At 42.0% G+C, this 17907-nt stretch overlaps 1 protein-coding gene across 1 annotated transcript in view; it reads left to right on the top strand.

The window, feature by feature from the left end:
* The first annotated feature begins 6388 nt into the window (after positions 1-6388).
* The window catches only part of olfm2a (olfactomedin 2a), a 32032-nt gene continuing 20513 nt past the window's right edge, over positions 6389-17907 (top strand). The window contains exon 1 of the mRNA XM_061224154.1: positions 6389-6814. Coding sequence (XP_061080138.1) covers positions 6758-6814 — 57 coding nt within the window. The 5' untranslated portion in view covers positions 6389-6757. The remainder of the gene's footprint in view (positions 6815-17907) is intronic.

The following is a 17907-nucleotide window of genomic DNA, read 5'->3' as shown; positions in this document are numbered from 1 at the left end:
TCTGTTGTCTGTTGTCATGGTGATGTGACGCCGGCCAATGGTGGGCCTCCCCTAGAGTCCCCTTTCCGTCTCTGACTCCTGTTTCGAAAGCGCAAGTTTTTCTCCAGAGTGTCAACTGTTTATCCAGGATCAAGTGTACTGTACTCTAACCTTGTGTGTTTTTGTTGTCGTTTTTGTTTTGTATTTGCGTGCGTCTTACTCAGTGATGGTGCTAAGAAAAACATTCTCAAATTTTTGTTTCATTTAAATTTTTTGTGTCTGTTTGGGGGAGACAGGATGGGGCAGAGGGGCAGCGCTGTGGATATGGAGGGTACTACCCCAGTGAATGCTGGGAAGGAAACAAGAGACTACACTAAGATCACTACCATTCAATATGTGACAGTACAATCACTATGTGACAGGCTATAACCACTATTATACGCAGAACAGAATATAACCACTATTAAACCTGTGATGGGCTCTAATCACTGTTACAGAAAGGCTATAATGGCTTCTGCACATATGACAGGTAATAATCATTGTTGCACATATGACAGGCTATAATCAGAAATGATGGTTTTGGCTGATTCTTCCCACCCTTCCTTCCCAACTGCCACTATCCTCTCCACCCAAGTGTACAGAGTAAGTTTTACTAATTTTATATACTGTACAGTTATTCTTTAAGAACAAGTAAACATATTTCTTGCCTGAATGAAAAAAGTGTATTTGTGAAAAGTGAAGATTGAATGAAATAAAATATTCTTAAATAAAGTACACATCTACTCAAGTCTTATTCTTCAAAGTTGTCCTTACATTGGAAAAGGTGGAAGGCCCCCATCTTAATCTCTCAGAAGTTCACAGAGACAAACCTCGTGGACTTCTTTCTTTCTTACAACACCCCACCGTGCTATGCAGTAATCATCTTTAACACTTTTCCGGCAGCCATCTTACAGGCTGCGTTTCAGCCTCCATCTCTCTGTAGCATTGACCGCCTATGTGTCTTTATTGTGGAAGCCCTGGCTTTTTGTCTATCTGTGTGTGTGTGTGAGAGAGAGAGAGAGAGAGAGAGAGAGAGAGAGAGAGAGAGTGAGTGAGTGCATGTGTGTGTTTATGTGTGTTATTGTTACAACAGAGGGGTATATAACTGTAAGCTGTGCCCAATGTAGAATGGACCTTTAAGACAGACATTGTATTTACCAGCTAAACATAACATATGCACCTGTAGATTTCTGATGTCGTTTTGAGCCTGATATAACAGTTACACCTGTTGTACCACCTGGGCATACTCCCCTCTTCTGTTATTCCTGGGCATAAGCCCATTGCCTAGTGGAGAACAGGTGTTGGACTTAAGGTAAGGACTGTTTGCCATGGCAATGTGAATGGAACTTTGTATTATTATTGTTTGGTTGCCTGAGTGGGAGATGACAAGGTTTTTACAAATTAATGCAGTTCAATTAATACAGAATACAGCTGGTATTTACAGTATGGTTGACATCTGTTCATGCTTAACACTATTCAACAGGAATATAATTGAATATATATGTATATAATTTCATATAATGAAAACTACATATGTACATAAAACCTTATGTATTTATTCAATTGGTAGAATAGTTTTTATAGTATTTATAATAGTTGTGTGTTTATGCACACCACTCCTCATGTCTCCGTATCAGCTGCACTACTGTCATGAAATTCAATTTGTAAAGCATAATTCATTTTTAAATACCAAATCATGTTTAATTTTTTTCAACAAACATATGAAATTCATTTTTGATGTTGTGCTGTGAGCATCTGCAGGTGCGATTCTGTCGGAGAAGATGGGGATTGGAAACCACAACCAAATCACAAATAGCAGGAGGAATGTTTCACATACCAGCTGGTAAATAAATTAACAGGTGTACTTGAAAACATGAACTGGTGCCACATGGTTTCCGATAAGAGGAAACTTAATTAATGATGATCTTCTTCTGCGCTGTTTGTACCTCTGCATGTTTGTGTGTATGTGTCTATACTTGAGTGAGTGGCATGTGTGTGTACACGCTTGTATGTGCACATGTATGTGAGCACACTGTACATGTGCTTTAATAATTCAACCTGCCTTTCAGCTGGTACACACAAAGCTCCCCCACTATCTTATTTGTGCGTGAACGGAAATGCAAACGCGCGCGCACTCACGTACACAAAGCCTTGTAAGAGCACACAAATGAAATACAAACACACAGGGACAGGCGCACTGCAAAGCGTGGCTCTCACACGCATGACATGCAGAATGCGCTTGCGCTGCTTCCATTGTTTGGACATCAAAAGGCTTTTTCAGTAAACGTCCCAGGCTGCTCCAGCAGAGACGAAAGCTCGGTGACCCTTGGCAGATATGAGAACAGCAGGGCTTCAGTATTATCCAGCTTTATAGTGCTTATAACTGAACACAGCGTCAGTATTATCCAGCTTTACAGTGCTTATAACTGAACGCAGCATCAGTACTATTCAGGTTTACAGTGCTTATAACTGAACACAGCGTCGGTATTATTCAGCTTTACAGTGCTTATAACTGAGCACAGTGTCAGTACTATTCCGATTTAGTATTATTATATATTTTAATGAAGACGCTGTCATTTTTTACTGCAATCTCCCCTGTTGTATGAATTGCTTGCTTTCTCCTAGCCAGCATGGACTTGAAGTGTTGGCTGACGAGGCATAGCTGTTTGCTCTGCAATCTTGTCACACCTTTCTGTATCTTCGTAGGTACTGCATGAGCCATCTTGCACATGTGCGTTTTAACAAGGCAAGTCAGTCACTTGATAATAGAAAATACGATTGTTGCCCGGCCTCTACAGGTCCGGAAGAAGCCCTGTGTTTTTCAGGGTTTTTATGCCGAAATCTTGAATCTGAGCATTCATTTTTTTTCAACAGCTGCTCATTAACACAAACCAACTGCCAGCTCAACACACCCCTCCTTATGTCCCTCCATGTGCCTGTCTGTGCCTCCCTGCCTCTCTGCACCTCCCGATTCCTTTGCACCTCCTTATCCCTCCACACATCCCTGTCCCTCTGCACCTCCTTGTCTCTCCACACATCCCTGTCCCTCTGCACCTCCTTGTCTCTCCATACCTCCTTATTCCTCTGCACCTCCTGTCTCTCCACACCTCCCTATTCCTCTGCACCTCCTGTCTCTCCACACCTCCATATTCCTCTGCACCTCCTGTCTCTCCACACCTCCCTATTCCTCTGCACCTCCTTATTCATCTACACCTCCTGTGTCTTTGCACCTCCCTGACACTTTTTGCTTACCTATCCTTCTGTGCACCCCTGTCTCTTTGCCTCCATGTCCATCTCAGGTTGCCACGGCACTATTTCTCCACATCAGTCTGCCAGATGCCCACAGGCGACTAGCTGTCCTCAGTGAACGGCAGGTCTCTTTTCTGAGCAGTGCTAACTTTCCTGTTGTACTGTGATAATAACTGAACTATACTGGTAATTGAAAACAATGGTCTATTCTGAAACACTGACTTAAACATTCCAAAAAATTACTCTTAAAAGGGTTATGATGTGCTTCATAGTCTTCTCCTCAGATCCGTACAGCCCTACCCTATAAAGTACCAAACCATCTCAAAATGGTGGGAGATGAGAAAAAGGTAAGGGAAAGCAAGTGGGAGTGAGAGAGAATGAAATAGAGAGAAAGAAAAAGATAGAGGGTTTTTTGCGCTCCTGCATTTTTGTTTGCTGTTGTGTGTGGCTCTGCTGATTTATGAGATGTGTGTTCACACTCTGGGCTTGGTCTAGACACAAGGTTAGACTGTTTCAATAATGCAACTCGAGGAAATGCCAAGCAGAGCAAAAAATTGGACAATAACTCCTCAGAAACGCTGAGTCTACCCTGAACGTCACACTGACCCACACGCACACACATGCACACACGCGCGCACACACACACACACCACGTTATGCTACCAAAATGTCTCATTTCCACTGCTAGCCAGGCTCTTTTAATGCAATGTGGCATTTTGGTTCATGAAATGTAGGTCATGTAGGAAGCTGTGTGTAGTATTTAAATGGAGGGTGAGTGTGGTGCATTGGAGCATTTAAATAAACAGGGTAGGGTATTTAACCGTGGACAGTGTGCAATGCAAATTAAATAGAAGTTGAATAGATGGCAGAGCGGAATATTTAAATCCATACGGACTAGATTCAACGACATTGAGTCGTAACACTTATATTCGGAATGCATTATGACCCCCATGACAAGTTTCTATTAAAGTTTGTTAGATAATCGCACTGGTGTCCTTATCCTGTAAAATTCTGTCAGAACAGAGCTTACCATGAAGCTTGTCTGGGAGAATTCTCTGAGAGAAGGATCCTGTCTGTCTGCACATTTTTCCCGACCTCCAGTAAAAAAAGAAAAAAAAGAAAAGAAAAAACCTCCTCCTCTGTCAGCTATACTCCTGCGCATACTAAAGAGCTGCTGTGCATGTTAATGAGCTAGCATGAATGCTAATGAGCTCCCGCGCAGGCTAATGAGAGTCGCTGCATGTTAACGACCTGCTAAACCCGCTCCCTCTGAAGACATCAGCTCACCTCCACGTGCCCTGCACAGGAGCACTTATGCCTGTTCTTTTTTTGGCGCATTCTCCGAATCGAACAGCTACGCATACCTCTGAAAGGGGTGGTCTGTTATTTTGCTTCTAGTATCCAAATTATTTCATAGCTCACATTATTGATATTTTGAGGATTTCTGGACAGGCCTGTGGTCATAGAAATGCCACCCTCTTCCAATCCCCCAGCACAAAGAAATACAGCACCACCATCGCCCACTCCCACCCCAAAACTGTTACACTGAGCTCCTCTCCTTAGAACCCCCCCACCCCCCCCACTCCTCCAGAATAAATACATAAATAAAAAGATACTGTGAAAAACCCCACATTTCTCTTTTCCTCTTTCCCTCAATCTGGCATTTGACACTAATTCCTTCCATTATTCAACACAGTTCAAACTAGACCGTATAAAGCTTAAAGCCACTGTTGAATGTAATGCTATATTACTATACTATATTAATAGTGGAGAGAACTCCTTGGCTTTGTTCACTTAATTATTTTACAAGGAGCACTTACAGTGAGCAGAAGACAGTGAAAGAAATATCATGAGGATATATTTATATGTATACCTCATGTTTCATTCCTTAAAAATGAACATATACTGTGAGCTCCATAATTGATTGGACAAATAAATATTTTGTCTTGGCTCTGTACTTCACAATTTTAGATTTGTACTCAAACAATGTGTCACATGTGGTTAAAGTGCATATTCTCAGCTTTTATTTCAGGGTATTGTATTATACATTTTGGTTTCACCATGTAGAAATTACAGCACTTTTTATAGCCCCCCCATTTCAGGGCAGCATAATATTTGTGACAAATAGGTTCACATGTTTCTGATTAGTATGGTGTGTTCAATTGCTTGGTTAGTGTAGGTATAAGAGAGACTTCAATATCTAGTCTTGATACTATAGGCTTTTGATTGCAACATGAGAACCATAGTTGTGCCAAGGCACAATGTCAAGGGAGGCATAACGAGGCTGAGAAATAAGAACAGCCGGAGACGTAGGTCAAACCTTAGGCTTACTAAAATCAACTGTTAGGAACATCATTAAGAAGAGATCATTTGTGAGCTCAGTAAAGTTAAACAAGGAAGACCTCTACAGTTAATGGCCAAATATTTCTCACAATAATGAAGAAAAACTCACAAGCCGACAGATAAGAAACGTTCTTCATGAGGCAGGCGTGAATGTGTCAGTGACTACTGTCCACAGAAGACTTCACAAACAGAACTGCAAGATGCAAACCACTAGTTAGTACGTCAAAGAACATGCATAGTCCTGGTAAAGGTATTGTGGACAGATGAGACCAAGATTCAGTAGCATCAGAGTAATCCCCAATTATCTGTAAAACATGGAGTTAACTTGGGGGTGTAATTTTTGTATGCACAAACACACACTCTCTCTCTCTCACACACACACACACACACACACACACAAGCGTGCACACATTGGAACGATACACATTATTCCATATTTGTGTTTCCAGCTCTGTTCTCCACATTCTGACTGGGTGCAGGTCACTGACAGGAGTTTCACTTTCTCCATACATGAACATCAACCATCGCTCGGAGTGTCGTGCTATCTGTCATTCCAAGCGAAATCATTTTGCCATTGTCTTACATACATAGCCTGTGCCGTAGCCTACTCACATTTCAGAGATCTGAAAAGGCTGTTGCAGACCCAAGGTGCTGCGCCTAGCGTCGGAACATTGCAATTACAGCGATCCGATCACCTTCCAACCTCTGCGATTCTCTCTCTCTCTCTCTCTCTCTCTCTCTCTCTCTCTCTCTCTCTCTCTCTCTCTCTCTCTCTCTCTCTCTCTCTCTCTGAAATTCCACCTCCGAATTAGCAATTGTGATTTAAAAAACAGCTTACAGTGGACAGTCTGTTCGTTGCGACAGCTGTCCATCCGTATAACTCTCTCCCGTAGACCGGGCCAGCTGTTTGTCTAAGAACGAGGAGAAGGAGAATAATTAAGTCTGATCATTGCTTAGATTCACGGTCGAACAGCGGGCACCGCACCGTAGAGTAGAGTAAACGCCAGTCAGATTTACTAGGGATGCCGCTCATGGTGCACATTCGACAAAGAACGGACCTCTCAAATCGCAAGCACTGGGTTTAAGAAATTGCCCCTGCATTCGCTGCGGAGCCGGGGCGCCCTGGAGCCGTGTAATATCGGACAGAATGCATCTTTTTAGTGCCATATTCCTGCTCTTGATGTTATCGCTCGTGCCCTGCGAGGTAAGGCATGTAAAGCTATTCATCCTGTTCGATTAATCACTGCGTGAAGTGCATCCGCCAACAAAGGCTGCACAATTACAATTACATTTTGTTTGTGTTCACTGCGATGTTTTTAGTATGCCGTTAGTATTATAAGAAGTGTGCAAAAATAAAAAGCTGATTCTCGACATCTGTCACACACAAATAAGGTAGTCTATAGCGCATGTCTCAAGGAAAGCAATCGATTGTAAAATGCTTTATAGCATTATTTGCTTTTAACTGTTCTTCTCGCGTACGCCTGTCTTGAACCAGCGTTTGTGAGATTGATTTGTGCGGGAAAAGAAGGCGTTCCCAGAGTCTTTGATGTTGTCGTCTGGGGGGAAAGTTAAGGGAGAAGGGCGTCCAACACCAGTAATATTAATAAAACGCACCAGCGCGTGCTGTATGACTTTGGCAAGAGTCCTATATTTGTCCGAACAGTCTTACCACGATTTACTGCTAACAAAAACAAAACCTGACAGTGTTCACATCATTACTGGATGCAATGAATCAGTTTCCTGAGAAGTGAACTAGCGAGTGACAGGGTTGGTTCAGCCTGGAAGCGCTTATGTGCGGCTGTGTTGGGTCCAGTCAGTCAGAACAGCGTTTCCGGATGGGTGATGGACGTGAAGTGACACTCGGCAGTTTGTGTGCATCTGACGTTTAGCAAGTTAAATGTCTCCACTCTATGAATATGTAATGCTGAAATATTTGATATTTGACAAGATTAAATAATAATTAAACTATTAACAGTAATAGTCGACACCATTCATTAGCCAGTTAAGGAGCCGTTATGCGTCCGATCACACTGAATTGGAAAGTGATTTTTTTTTTTTTGTGTGTGTATGTGTGTGTGTGTGTGTATATATGTATATATATATATATTCAGAGAAGACGTGAGTGCCGTGGATGGTGAGTAATGGTCCAGTCTGATTCTTGTTTGGATCGGGTCTTCTCTGCAGCTTGCGTGATCCTACTGCGGTTCTTGCGTTCTTGCTTTTGTGTCATTGTTTCAGTCAGTCTAACCCGTTGCTTGTATCCGTGACAACATTTGCTCAAACTACCAGGTAAAGTAAAGTTTACCTTCTTGCAGGGCTAACTGAAAGTAAAAAGAAAGCCTAGCAAGGACCATCTTGCTCTGCTGGGGCCTTTGTGTAATCCCCTGAACGCCATTCCAGTATATGGACCCCTACAACTGTTGTTATAACTTACAAGACGGAAAAAAATCGGACTAGTTTCAATTATTGTTTTTTGGTGGTGACAATCCCACTGGTGTCTTCTGAAAGTATTCCACTGGATGCTTAAAGTCCTGCAATTTATTCTGACCCCACAAGGATTCACTTTTACCCCTTTGTTCTACACCACTCTCTCCTAGCCCATGTAGCCAGGTCCGAAGCAAATGTCCACACAACCTCATGCTAATGCATGTCTGTACAACCATGTCTTTAGAAAATGTCTAACCAAATGTATCATTAAATATCCACATGAACCCATAATATGCATAGGATCATATGTCAAATAAATGTCTACCATATTTTAATCAACCGTCTCATGATCATATTCTGTCTTGTACTATACATTCAATTTATGTATATTTCCTTTACCAAATATCCTTGGGAGCACATTCTAACCTAAGGTCTATACAACTATATTTTCATCAAATGTTCATATGACTGTATCCGAATCAAATATCCAGACAGGACCAGATACTAACCAAATGATTGTTTGTCCACAGCAGAATGACTGCTTTGCATGACCTGAATTTTGACGCCTGCTGCAGTAGGTGGCGCTGTAGCTAATTAAGGAAGTTCTCTCAGTTACTGCCATTCACTGTCGCCTTGTCCAAGCTTACCTGCTTACTACTGAGTATACAAGTGGTACACTCCGTGGTAGGCCAGTAAGCAGTCTCAGACACGGCCTATGAGGTAAAAACCTCACTGTCAGTGGGGCTGTTTCCCCCTCAGCAAATGGCCTGTAATTGGCCATGGGGGATGAAACGTTGGAAGTGTAAATATTAAAGATTTATAAAGAACAGCGCCATCCCTCTCCCAGTGAAACACGGCCGACATAAACAAATGATGAATTTCAACATCTCTCTTGTCATGAAGTCTACCGCAACAATGCTGAAATAGTAATACGTTACGTGTCTGTGTGGAAATGCACAACATATTCATGAAGCTTTAATGAGGCCGATGCACTCTCGTGCTTATTGACCATGTTTGTTAAATGGCCCATAATGCCCGGTGGTCTTCCAAGCTGGCAGTGCAAATGCATGCTTACCGGCTGCTGGGTGGCGCACCTGGTTCTCGTCACCCCACCTGCACTAAATTGGCTCTGTTGCAGATGGTATGCAAGGTGGAAAACTCCCTTAATGAAAATGGATGAAAATGTTGTGGAGAATGGCGTAGTGTGAAGAGTGTGATGTTGTTTGTAGGTTTTGGTGTGATTCTGGGTGTTTGTGGGCAGTGGCGTGATCGTGAGTGATGGTAGCCATTGGGATGAGGATCATTTGGAGATGATGATCATTTGGAGATGATGATGCAGTGATCATTTGGAGATGATGATGCAGAGTCTATGAATGTCGAGGCAATGGTTGATTTACAGTATGTCTCTAAAAGTCGAGACTCCACTATGGCATACATCACTACATTAAATGTGTCTCTTATCTTGTCTCATGCATCGTTGCTGTGGATTTATTTAATCATTTTGCACGCATCATTACAGTAATCTCATAATGCTGCATATTGAAATATTTGGCTCCTGGATACGTTTTCCTGTCATCTTCTAAGTTAACTTTTATCAGCTATGTTAAGGATACGACAGAGAAATAGTGTGATGTTATTGAATTGTATGTATGGTATTTTATGTTCTGTATGTGACTAAACAGTGGTAGTCCTTATGAGATGTTACTGTTAGGAAGTGTACATTTTGAAGCTGGTAGCTCTTCCTGCAGGGAGTGTTCCTCTGTTTGGCTGGGAAGGTGTTTGTCATTTGGGGAGGGAGGGCAGAGGGTGACTGGTGACCCCCTCTGCTTTAGGCAGCCTCCTCTCCTATGTGCAGGCCTAGCTGGCAGAGCACAGTTTTCTGTTTTTTTGAAGAGGGGGCGCCCTCACGAATGGACAGGGGGGGGAGATGTAGCCATGAGCAGGAGAACTCAAAACCTATTGGATATTCCAAATGGGAAGAAAATAGGGATCTCATCCTTCTAAGAAGACACATCTGTGCACTGTCACTCTGTTTAATGTGTGTGTGTATGTGTAGGTATGTGTGCCTCCCTCAACAGAGGCATCATAAAGACTCCCATCTCTCCCCCTCTCTCTCTATCTCTCTCCTTTTCTCTTCCCCATCTGTCTCTCCATCTCCTCCTCTCTTCTCTCTTGTCCCTCTCCTCCCCCTGTTTTCTGTGGCGGCTGCATGTTTTAAGGCTGATGCAGTAGGTGAACGCAGCTCTCTGTTCCTCCCCTGCTGTGCTGTGTACACCCTGGCCTGGTTCCTTTGTGACCTTGCTATCCTTCCATGCTATGAATCTTTAATGAGCTCAGCCAAGTGGATTGGAATATAAATATGTCCAAAGCCGAGTGTCTTTCCCTTTTATACAGAAGCCTTCTGGCTTGGAAACCAATCAGATTGTGGCACATGGTTTTACCCCGCTGCGCTGCTGCAGTTCATGTTACTGTGTGCGTCGCATGAGCAAGCCCACTCTCCACATACAATGCCCCACTCTGCCTTTGATACCCCACTCTCCACATACAATGCCCCACTCTGCTTTTAATACCCCACTCTCTGCCTTTAATACCCCACTGTCCACATACAATGCCCCACTCTGCCTTTAATACCCCACTATCTGCCTTTAATACCCCACTCTCTGCATTAAATACCCCACTCTGAGCATTAAATTCCCAACTCTCCACATATAATGCCCCATTCTGCCTTTAATACCAAACTCTGCATTAAATACCCCACTCTAAGTGTTAAATACCCCACTCTCTGCATTAAATACCCCACTTTCTGCATTAAATACCCCACTCTGAGCATTACATACCGCACTCTCTGCATGAAATGGCCCAGAAATGGCCAGTATTTACAATACTGATTCTCATGCATACTACAGTATGCAGCCTGTTCACGGATTGGATGGAATTCCTGACTATGGAACAAGAGTCCTGGAGGAGCAGAGGTGTCAAACTCACCCTGGAGGGTCTCAGTGTCTGCAGGTTTTTGTGGTTTCCTACAAATCAGCAGCCAATTAAAGCCTTGGAAAACAAGGTGTATAGATTTTTCAGTGACTTAAATGAAGCCCGAAGGCCTGTAAATGCCAACACATGACAAAAACCTGCCAGTGCTGCTGAGAAGACGACTGCAATTCTTTCAAGAGTACTGAAGGCTTTCGGAATGTTCTAGAATTCCATTGCTTTTAATTGCCTGTAGTGAATGTTACAGCAGCATTAGAATTTTCAGTTAAGAACATTCTGATCATATATTTGCAATCTTGCACCTTAAAGGGTTGTGAATCTGCATTCGGTCGTGTAGAAAGAGGTACTGTGATATCAGTGCTGCAGAATGGTAACTCGCTGTAGGAGAATAAAAGAACTACAACTCAATGTAGAGCTGCTTTGATTTTACAGAACAGGAGAAATAAGGGGGGGGGGGGCTGAATCTTTTATTTATGTGCATGTGGTTTAATGTGGTTCAGTGGCTGCCCTCTCTGTGTTATTTTATGAGAGTTCTGTCAGAAACAGCTCTGTGGCTGAGACAGTCTCTTTTGTCTGTGTGACTGCAAGTACCCCCCCCTCTCTCTCTCCCTCTCCCTCTCCCTCTCCCAAACCCCCCCCCCCCCCCAGCAGGTACAAACATAATATATGTGTACGTGCTTCTCTGACTAAAATTCACCAGCTCACCTCAGTCATTAGTCTTAATAACGGCATTAGTGTCATTATTGCTGCAGCTGTTGGGTTATTCCGATACTGCCGAGAGTGAGAGACTGTGTGTGTATGCATGCGTGCTACTGTGTGTGTTTCTCAGCATGTATGGTTGTGTGTGTGTGTGTGTGTGTGTGTGTGTCTGTCTTTGAGTGCATGTTCTATATGTGTATATTAGTGGTGGTCAGTAGGGGTCCTGCGCAAAGAAGCGCAAAACCACATCGGATGGAGGAAGAGAGAAAGGCAGAGAGCCGTGTCGGCTCTTATCTGGCTTCCGTTAAAGAGAGTCTAATTACTCGTCCATCTCACACTCGCTGTGCCTGTGCTGTGACTGGTCAGGACAGTCCTGCTTGATTAAGCGTTCAGATTGTGTTTAATTTGGCCGGTTGCAATAAATCAATAGACAGCAAACACTCACAGCACTATTCAGACAATGCCCGACTCTAAAACGGAGGGAGAGAGAGAGGGGAGAGGGATAGAGAGAGAGAGAGAGAGAGAGAGTGGAGGATAGAGAGAAATGTGAATGTGGTTGTGTCTCTGCACAAGTGGCAGTATGTATCTTAAAAACCAAGAAGTAAAAGTGAGGAAAGGAAGGAAAAAGAGTAAAGCTTGCATGTGTGTATTGTTTTTCTTTTGCTATTGTTGTGCTGGTTAGTGCTGGTGTATTGAGTGTTTAGTATTGTTGTGCTGGTTCGTGCTGGTGTATTGAGTTTGTAGCTATTGTTGTGCTGGTTAGTGCTGGTGTATTGAGTTTACAGCTATTGTTGTGCTGGTTAATACTAGTGTATTGAATTTGTAGTTATTGTTGTGCTGGTTAGTGCTGGTGTATTGAGTTTGTAGTTATTGTTGTGCTTGTTAGTGCTGGTGTATTGAGTGTGTAGTTATTGTTGTGCTGGTAGTTCTGGTTGCAGTGTTTGATTAAAGCCGATGTGTTTGAAGGCGCTTTAAAAGCTCTGGCAGTTGTATACCTGTCCCACCAGAGATGCGCAGAATATGGATCGGAAGAGCTCACGAGAACTGCCTCATATTCACTGTCTCAGATGTGTTTTCTCTGCCTGTTTGTTTGCGGTCGATAGTACTTTCTCAAGCCCATCTGTCTGTGGCGGATAGCGACTGCAGAGTTGATATCTGTGTTGATAGTGATGACTGCAGACATGGTGCAGCACTGGGCTGAGTAAGATTGACTGCGAGGCAGGACTCTCAAAGCCTGGAGTGTTCAAGCCTCTCGATGGAGTGCGCTTACTGCAGGAGTCATTACGGTCAAGTAATATATCTCAACATATAGAATTAAACAAATGATATTTGTTTATATGTTCTGAGCAGAATATATGCACATTCTTATGCCCAAAAAATCCGGAATGCTTTTGTCAGGCTAACTCCGTTATCCTGCTTTGTGGAACCGGCCTCTGGGTCCAAATGGTTTTTGTTTTGGACTCAAATACTTTTCTGCGCTCTGTTGATCTTGCCTGGTGCATTTGAGCCTGCCAGGAGAAGCAAAGGGGAGCGGTTTACACTGTTAGGATCATTTAATTTGTTCCAATACACCAGGCAAGCTTAGTGTATTGGAACAAATTAAATTAAATTAGCTTAAAATGCACAAAAGTTTTTCAATTCAAAACAAATACTATTTGGACCCAGGTCTGGTTAGAGTTAGCTGTATAGTGTATAGTGGTATGTTTACTATTGAAATGGTTTAAATTGTTTGTACTTTTGATTATAAATGGTCCTGCACTCATGTAAGCCATGACATCCTATAGTAGTAGTGTTAGTATATAGTAGTGGTAGCATTTGGTGGTGTGGTTTCGGAGCAGTATCAGGATATGCAGTAAATAAATGTTTATGATAAAAAAGATTGAGCCCCTTAGAGATGGGTGTTTAATACTTTGCACACATTTCATGTACGCATCAAATATTCATATGATATGATAGAATGTAATGTATCTCTGGGGAAGAGAAAGATGACTAGAAATGCATTTATCACCATGGTAACCAGCAACACTGGTACACAAACATTACCGCACACACACTTGCATGCACGCACACACACGAAAGCACAAAAACCATCTTAAATGTTACATTTATGAAAGATAAGGCAGTTTGAGAAGAAAACTTGCCCTAATCTACACCTTTTTTATTTAGGAGTACTATAAGTGATTAAATTGCATGCTAATTCATGTGGAACACTGTGTGATTAAACTAAACTCTAATTAATGTAGAACACTGTGATTAAACTACACCATAATTAATATGGAACACTGTGTTATTGAACTACGCCCTAATTAATGTGGAACACTGTGTTATTAAACTACACCCTAATTAATGTGGAACACTGATTTTACTACACTATAATTAATATAGAACACTGTGATTAAACTACATCCTATTTAATGGGGAACACTGTGATTTTAATACACCATAATTTATATGGAACAGTGTGTGATCAAACTACACCCTAATTAATGGGGAACACTGTGATTAAACTACACCCTAATAAATGGGTAACACTGTGATTTTAATATACCATAATTAACATGGAACACTTGTGTGATTAGACTACACCCTAATTAATCTGGAACACTGTGTGATTAAACTACACCCTAATTAATGTGGAACACTGTGTGATTAAACTACACCCTAAATAATGTGGAACACTGTGTGATTAAACTACGCCCTAATTAATGTGGAACACTGTGTGATTAAACTACGCCCTAATTAATGTGGAACACTGTGTGATTAAACTACACCCTAATTAATGTGGAACACTGTGTGATTAAACTACACCCTAATTAATGTGGAACACTGTGTGATTAAACTACACCCTAATTAATGTGGAACACTGTGTGATTAAACTACACCCTAATTAATGTGGAACACTGTGTGATTAAACTACACCCTAATTAATGTGGAACACTGTGTGATTAAACTGCACCTTTATTAATGGGGGATACGGATTGATTAAACTGCACTCTAATTCATGAGGGACATTGTGTGATTAAACCACTGTATAATTACGCAATAATTAATGAAGAAAACTGTAATGAAACACCATGGTAATTAAACCCAAATTAATGGGGAGCACTGTAATTAAACACGGGGGTAATTAATCCCTAATTAATAAGAAGCACTATGTGATTGAAATACACTTTTATTAACGAGGGATTGTGTGCATATGCCATCACACAAACACACACACAAGTGTACCTGCAGTGATACTAACTGCAGCTCTGAATTATTGCTAAAGTCAGCTGTTTTACTGCTGACAAATTCAGAAAAACTAAACAAAAATGGTACGAAATGAGTAACAGTGTGTGTGCGCGATTGTGCGTGTGTATGCATGCCTACATATGTTTTTGCAATTGTAATCATTTATTCATTTGCCAGATGTTCTCATCCAGGGCAATTCTAATGAAGTGAATAGAATAAGATCTGGCAGAATGCTTAGATTCATAATACTAAATTACACAGCAATGCATCAAAGGGTGGTAATTAAAATAAATGCGGTAATTGCACAAAGGCATGTATACCAGCTTCCAGAATGAGTTAATCTATTAGGAGTAACCATGGGAACTATTATCGTCCATCACGCACAGAGCATTGATTATATGACACCATGCTGAGACATGCTGTGTGTGTGTGTGTGTGTGTGTGTGTATGCATGTGTGTACCTGTGTGTGTGCATGTGTGCATCCATTCTTTTGTATATGCCCGCACATGTTTGTGTGTGTGCCTGTAAATATCTATAACCATGAATGCTTTGTAAGCTAGGTTTTGTACATTGCTGTGATGGTTGCTGCGGAGATGACATCATGCATTTTGATGGTGATTTCATCAGAAAGGAGCACATCTCAGATGAATGAGTTATGACTGAAGAATGCACATTGTCCTAAAAATAGAAAAAATACACACGCATCACAAAAAAAAGTGACAGTGTACCTCTGTCTGATTGAGGCGTTTCCTCTCTGAGACAGCTTTCTGAGTGTGTATATGACTCTGAAACAGACTCTGGAAGTCTCTTGAAACTCCATGGTCCTTTGCCTCAGACATTCACTGAGATGAAGGCAATTTCCACAGAGCTTGAAAGAATATTGTGAAATTAAGAAACTGTTAGTAAATTGTGAAAGAGCTCTACTGCCCCCTGTGGATGCAGAGAGCTTACTGCCTTCTGTTTTTGCAGGCTGCTGCTCAGTTTTCCCAGCAGTGTGCATTTCGATTGGCATTCCCTGAACATTGTCCCTTTCATTGGAAAGCTCCTGAGTAAACAGCCTGGTGCAGTGTTTTAGAAGCGCTGCCTGGGTTTTCTCAATGCATTCCTGCCATTTACATCAAAGGCTGTGTGCCCTGTAGAGAGCATCCTGCCTGCTTTTAACTGCTGTGTCCCACAGCCAGTCAATACACACACACACACACACACACACACACACACACACAACTGGATTGTGTGTGTGTATGTGTGTGTGTGTGTATGTATGTATGTGTGTGTGTGTGTGTGTGTGTGTGTGTGTGTGTGTGTGTGTGTGTGTGTGTGTGTGTGTGTGCACGAGAGAGATGTAGAGAGAGTCTGTGTTATCTTTCAGGATTACTTATGGTTATACTTATGGTTGCATTTAACAGACCAAACGTAACCAGTGCTGTGAATACATATGAATGAGCAGAACACAAAATGGCTGGATTAAAATAAGTTCCATTCTATTGTGAAATGCAAAGGGAACCGGAGTAGCTGGTAGAGTGTATGTGGAAACGGACCCAGCAGCCATGTTCTGTATCCCTGTTCTCGGAGGGCATCATGGTGTGTAAATCTTCTATTTTGGATATGCAATAACCACAATACGTGTAAGTTATGTGTAAGTACCCACAAGCATCACTCTTTTTATTGATTCATTTTTTGATTGGCAAGAAGTAATGTGTTTGACAGTGCTACATTAGAAGATGATTCACAGAATGGTTCTGGCAGTTATTTTGGTGTGATGATGATGTTTTCGCAGTTTTGGCCTGAAAGCATATGATGTTTTGCTCAGCGTTGTTCAGAAAGCAGGTGTTAATTTGCTCAATGCTGTTCAGAAAGCAGGTGATGTTTTGCTCAACATTGTGAAAGGGGTGTCTCGGTGGCGCAGCCTGTAGAGCGCTGACCGCATGCTCATTGCGAGCCGCGACGTCGGCGGTTCGAATCCGACCGTCTGACATTTGTCGCATGTCTTCCCCTCTCTCTTGCTCCCATTCTTCTTGTCTCTCTATACTATATACTGTCCAATAAAAAAGCTGAAAAAAGGCCTAAAAAATATCTTAAAAAAAAAAAAAAAACATTGTTCAGAAAGCAGGTGATGTTTTTCTCAACGTTGTACGGAAAGCAGGTGACGTTTTGCTCAGCATTGTTCAGAAAGCAGGTGATTTTTTTCTCAACGTTGTACGGAAAGCAGGTGACGTTTTGCTCAGCATTGTTCAGAAAGCAGGTGATGTTTTTCTCAACGTTGTACGGAAAGCAGGTGACGTTTTGCTCAGCGTTGTTCAGAAAGCAGGTGATGTTTTTCTCAGTGTTGCTGTCTTTTAGGCTCTCATGGGAAAGGTAGGAAGGTTACAATTTAACAGGCTGTCCAAACGAGGTGGACAGACATCCTGCGGGCAGGGCGCCCAGTCCACTTTGCCCAGACGTAATGCGATAAATGAGGAAATATGACAAACCGCTTATATTTAGGTTAACCTTTGACCCCCTGTGATTCAATTACGAGTAAGTGCCTGGGCGATTTGTGTGTGTGTGTGTGTGTGTGTGTGTGTGTGTGTGTGTGTGTGTGTGTGTGTGGATTTGTGTGTGTGTGTGTGTGTGTGTGGATATGTGTGTGTGGGTTTGTGTATGTGTTTCTTTCCGCATGTGTGTGGATATATGTGGGTATGTATGTTGGTGTATGTTTGTGTCAGTCCATCAGTGCATGTGTGTGTTGATATGTTTGTGTGTGTGCATTTGTGGGTGTACATGAGTGTGTATGTGTGTATCTGTGATTGTATGTGTTTATGTCCCCCTCTCTGTGAGAGCCGTATTCATCATAATAAAATATGCATTTTCCCTCTACAATGATCCTGAGGGCTATTAATGTACAGTTTAATTCATCTCTGTGATGGTTAAAATGTATCCCACTATACCTGTCCAAGTCAGTTTGCAGTTTT

This window comes from Conger conger, chromosome 16, assembly GCF_963514075.1.
Source record: "Conger conger chromosome 16, fConCon1.1, whole genome shotgun sequence".
Classification (NCBI taxonomy): domain Eukaryota; kingdom Metazoa; phylum Chordata; class Actinopteri; order Anguilliformes; family Congridae; genus Conger; species Conger conger.
Note: the sequence above shows the minus strand (reverse complement) of the source record. Positions and strands in the feature narration are given on the sequence as shown.